The sequence below is a fragment of the Triplophysa dalaica genome, chromosome 21, assembly GCF_015846415.1.
Source record: "Triplophysa dalaica isolate WHDGS20190420 chromosome 21, ASM1584641v1, whole genome shotgun sequence".
Taxonomy (NCBI): Eukaryota; Metazoa; Chordata; class Actinopteri; order Cypriniformes; family Nemacheilidae; genus Triplophysa; species Triplophysa dalaica.
The window spans coordinates 19,333,055-19,337,766 of record NC_079562.1 but is presented as its reverse complement, the minus strand read 5'-3'; the positions used below and the strand labels follow the sequence as shown (position 1 = coordinate 19,337,766).

Here is a 4,712-nt window from a genome sequence, read left to right as displayed (position 1 = left end):
ATGCAACGTGGATAATGTAACATGTAATGGTGTTTTGGAATCAAATTCCTCTGTGGATATAACTCTTTAAAAAGACTATGATGTTCCACAATAAGGTGTTTTAAGAAGTAGGTCATACCTTTTGTGATTACAGAAGAAAACACTATGTTTATAATCTGCAATAACAGAAGTAGTAAGTGCCAGTACTTATTTCCCTCACACACAATGTCTCCAAATATCAAAGGGATATTCTGAATCAAATAGAATGTCTGAATGGCATTCAGTCCAATTCCATTCCCTGCCTGATCCAGATTTAATCTAGTAGGCCGATTTTTCCTTTCCAAACAGCCATAATTAAATGAATAAATTCGGTTACATATGTCTTGTCTGGATATAATTCCAGACAGATACTCAAGATGTAATTTTATTTCATACTGTCCAACGCCCTCAAGTATGTCGTGCATTATATCTGGTGAGTAATTGTCACAAATATGAAAATATTTCAAGTCATTGAGCAGACATGTGCGTTTAACACCAAAAGACGAAGAAATGGAAGGGTCTGCTAACAAATCTGCATAGTGCTGTTCCTGTAAACCTTTGTTTTTCGTAATACAACATTAGTGCCCTCTTCAGTGAAAATTGACTGTTATGTTTTCTTGTCTACTAGACAGAACCGACAGAAGTAATGGGCACTGAAAGATTCCATGAACCCAAGAAGTGTATGCATCCCTAAATTATCCCCTGTAACCTGGGCAACTGTGCCAAACAAGGGCTCTTTCGAGAAAGGTACTTGAATTCCTGAACTTTCAAGGACTTTTAAATCTTTAACAAGGGGCGGTAAAATGGCTTCAAATCCATAATTCTTAACATCTTGTGCATGAAATAATGACAGTAAATGAATATTCATTAAACTTGAATTGAGTTTTGGAGGGAAATTCCTGAGAATAAAGTAAATGGCTCCGATTTTGTGGATACCTTGCTTGGAGCCCAGGGGATTCGCGGATTCAAATTCGTCATAAAATAACTGTATTTGAAGAGCATTTGGTTGTTTACTGAACAGTGGATGGTTTATATAATAACTTCAGTCACAAAAATCCTTATAGACACCGTTACTCTTACCTGGATTTGACATATGTTTACATATCTCAGAGTTCCTAAAAATAAACTGCAAGGTATCCAGCAAGGGAATGTAAATGAATATGTCAGTTACAGGGATTTGATCATATGTCCGTGTCACCCGATTCAATCTACTATCAAATCTTACACCTAATTGGATCTCTGTAGGGTCAACAACAGCCCATTTCTCTTTGAAATATTTTTTCCATTTGGTTTCTGTACTTAGTTTTGAGAATGGATTATCAAGATTATCAAAATGGTGTTCTATTTTAGATGATGTTGCAAAATCATCAGCTGGAAGTAGATTCATCACCTCACTTTTGATATTTGAATGAATTTCATGTACCAGTTCTTCCATATCCGATACTACAGATGTTACAACACTGGTTGCTACTCCACTATTTTGCAATGTAGCGATAATGGATGCACACATTTCTTGAGTTTCAGTACCTCTTCTTTTATCATCGGATGATGTCTCTAGTATTTCAACATCATTATTTAAATCCGACATTAACTCAATCTGTTCATTATCTTCATCCGTTTGATTTTCAGTCACAGTTTGGTCTAGATAGTCATTTCCATGAACACTGGTTAGGTGTTTTCGAAATCCAGCATAAGTCATGAAGCTGCGTTTACAATTTTTCTGTGCACATTTCAGGTTCAATTTTTTCCCAGGATAGTAAGCATGAATACGTTTTAGATGACGAACAAGGTCATTGATTTTAGAATGTGCCAGTTTGCAAACAAAGCAGTGAAACATTTTAATATAGTTTAACTAGTTCAAAAGTTTAGCTCGTAGGTCCTTAACCCTAGGGGTTTCACGAACTATACCAAGATCTATCTTGTAGATAGTTGTCTGGATGAATGTATACATTGCACTTAAGCAGTGAGGATAAGACACGCTAAAGACAAAGTATGCTTTAAAAAGTTCATCAAAGGCAGAAAGTGAAGACTTTGCCTGACATGGGAGCAGTTTTCCATCCATCACGATGTAAAAATCATGGATGACGCTCTTCGCTGAGCCAACTGCAAGGAGATGTGGTTGAAGACCTTCAGTCTTGTTAATGTGTTCAGTTAGACTACGGCAAGCCTAAATAAAAAAATTATATAAGAAAACATATAACCCAATATATAACCCATGACAGCTGACTTATGTTTCCATGCAAACCTTGTGAAACTGCACAATATGGTCCATTGCCTCTCTGATGCTTATCTTGGTAGATTTATTCCTACCACCAGCTGAAGGTGGCAAATGGTAGGCCAGGAGTAAAATAGAGGACATATCACTTTCCCATCCTGCAAAAAATAAAACATGTGGATTAACAGAAATTAGCTTATTGTGAGTAGCAGACAAATATAAACATCATCTTTACAGAAAACCTTACCTTGCCAATCAGAATCCTCATCTTGTCTGTTACCCTGGGCATCTGAAAGCAGGCTGTTCAGATGCAAGGTTGAAGTAAGCGTTCTTGCTTCTGCAATGATCTTGGGCTTTAGACTATCCCATTGTTCAAGAAGTCTGGAGGCTGTTTCTGTTCCAAATTGGATGTCAAAATCTTGAAGTATCTGCAACAAATATGAGTTCACATTACTAAACAATACAGATCCTAGACACCACAGTTTTTCACAGAGCTAAATTTTCTCCTCTCGTTGTACTCATAAACTGTATTTTACCAATCCCTTAGTGTCGAGAAATCTGGGAAAAACTGAAAACACTGTATTGGACTTCGCTGCATCATGAATAAGGAGCTGTCTGTGCTTGAATGTTGCTTTCATCTTGTCAAGAATCAGGTCCTTCTCTGCACAATGATTCATGAAAGATATCACTTCTTTGCATTGGTCACCCACCAACTGCAGTTCCAAATTACATTTACATTTAGTCATTTGGCAGACGCTTTTATCCAAAGCGACTTACAGTGCACTTATTACAGGGACAATCCCCCTGAAGCAACATGGAGTAAAGTGTCTTGCTCAAGGACACACTGGTGGTGGCTGCTGGGATCGAACCAGCAACCATTGATTTTCCAGTTCAGTGGTTTAACCCACTAGACCACCATCTCCACATGGTTGCAAGTTACTCTATGAGCTGTTGGTCCTCCACTGCCCTCAATGTGTGATGTTCCACTTGACCTATCATCCTTCTTACTGTGGTGTCCCGCGTGGTGTTTGCTTTGCCGAGAAACTGTTTTGAGTCGCCAAGATATGTATCCTTGGTTGCTCTTAGGGTCATAAAAATGCTCCTTTATATAAAAACAGACAAAATTGTTATGAAGATCAAATAAAACATTTTCTTAGTCTTAACTTGTTTTAGGCATGAATCAGAAAGTGAGAAGAGTTGAGAAGATAAATCCTTCAGCATTTTATTAAAGATCTTCTAGTAGGTATTTATGACAATGAATACAAGTACTTACATATCCAGTTCTTGAGTATGGATCCTTAAGTGATGGGAAGAGTGTTACAATTCCCAAAGCACAACGAGTCTTCGATTCTTTAGAAGGGACATGGTTTTGAAAAGAACAATAACAATATTCAACTATGAATTGATCTACTAAGTATGATTTATGAAACTGTGCTTACCCTTCTTTGTCAGTAATGTGCGCAACAACAATGTTCACCAAGTGTCGCCTGGTCGAGTCTGTGAGTTTTCTATGATCTCTCTAACAAACTAGAATGACAAACAATGTGTTCTGCAATGTGTTCATAATATAACAAAGTCAATAACTGCTATACAATCCAGTTGGTAAATTTTCACCTGTTTTGCCTCAAAAACTCCACTAAAACAAGGTCTCTTGGAGCTTGGTCCAGCACTGTCATCAGTCTCAGACGATACTGAAAGAGTTTCAGTTTGTGAGCTACAGGAAGAATCAAGGACTGCGCATTCTGGAAGCAAAATAAATAGAAACTTTAAACATATATACAAAAATGTTATCAATTAAATGCTACGTATTTTCTATTTTTTTTTTTTTTATGTGGACTGCTTCATGGAAAAAGTGATTTCCTTATGCCCATTTGCAAGTTTGTATATCACAGACACCTGCCTGAATCTCTGTCAACAACTCTCCATAGGATATCATGTGATCTCTCCTCCAGCAAGTCAGTAAATACATCTCCATCCACCTCCACACCAGTGTCGTCTTGAAATATAAGATCTTTGTCGTTGATTGAAAATTTCTTCTTAACTATGGTTAAAAGGAGACAGAGATGTTTCTTATCAAAACTCAACACAGCAACTGATAACACGCAAACAGCATCAATAACCAAGAGTATAACAATTTTATTTACTTTAAATTACATACCTTGAGTCATTAAACTGGTGAAATCTGCTCCATCTACTTTTATTAGTTTCTTCTTTTCTCCGTATAGTACAGTGAACAGCATTGTTACTAGTGAAACCAAAAAAAAACATTAATTTAACTAAGACCTTGATATGTTTTAGCTTGAAATCAAGGGGGTAAGTATGATTTTGACGTTGATGGGGACATAAAAGTGGTCTGTAGAGCCACATTGTCACTAAAGTTTAGCGACATTGTCACAAATAGTTTGAAACTGTTTTTCATTGTTGTCACAGTTACACTGTCTATTGCTGTCAGCAGGATCAGTTTTCTTAGAAATACACC

General features: G+C 36.9%; 1 protein-coding gene across 1 annotated transcript; it reads right to left on the bottom strand.

Annotated features, from left to right (window-relative positions):
* Positions 1–1,870: 1,870 nt before the first annotated feature.
* On the bottom strand, positions 1,871–4,473 carry LOC130410713 (uncharacterized). Its single transcript, XM_056735539.1, has 8 exons — positions 4,392–4,473; positions 4,134–4,274; positions 3,848–3,975; positions 3,680–3,752; positions 3,507–3,607; positions 2,496–2,661; positions 2,264–2,325; positions 1,871–2,185 (listed from the first exon to the last, which is right to left on the bottom strand). The coding sequence occupies exons 1-8, from the start codon at positions 4,471–4,473 to the stop codon at positions 1,871–1,873; spliced, it is 1,068 nt and encodes a 355-aa protein (XP_056591517.1).
* Between the last annotated feature and the right edge of the window lie 239 nt (positions 4,474–4,712).

Excerpts from the sequence above, each read along its gene's own strand:
- LOC130410713 (XM_056735539.1), bottom strand. The coding sequence starts at position 4,473 with ATGCTGTTCACTGTACTATACGGAGAAAAGAAGAAACTAATAAAAGTA. Across the intron at positions 3,753-3,847 it reads GAGTTTTTGAGGCAAAACAG|AGAGATCATAGAAAACTCAC; the intron begins GTGAAAATTTAC and ends CTAGTTTGTTAG. Across the intron at positions 2,326-2,495 it reads GGGTAACAGACAAGATGAGG|GGAATAAATCTACCAAGATA; the intron begins ATTCTGATTGGC and ends CAGCTGGTGGTA.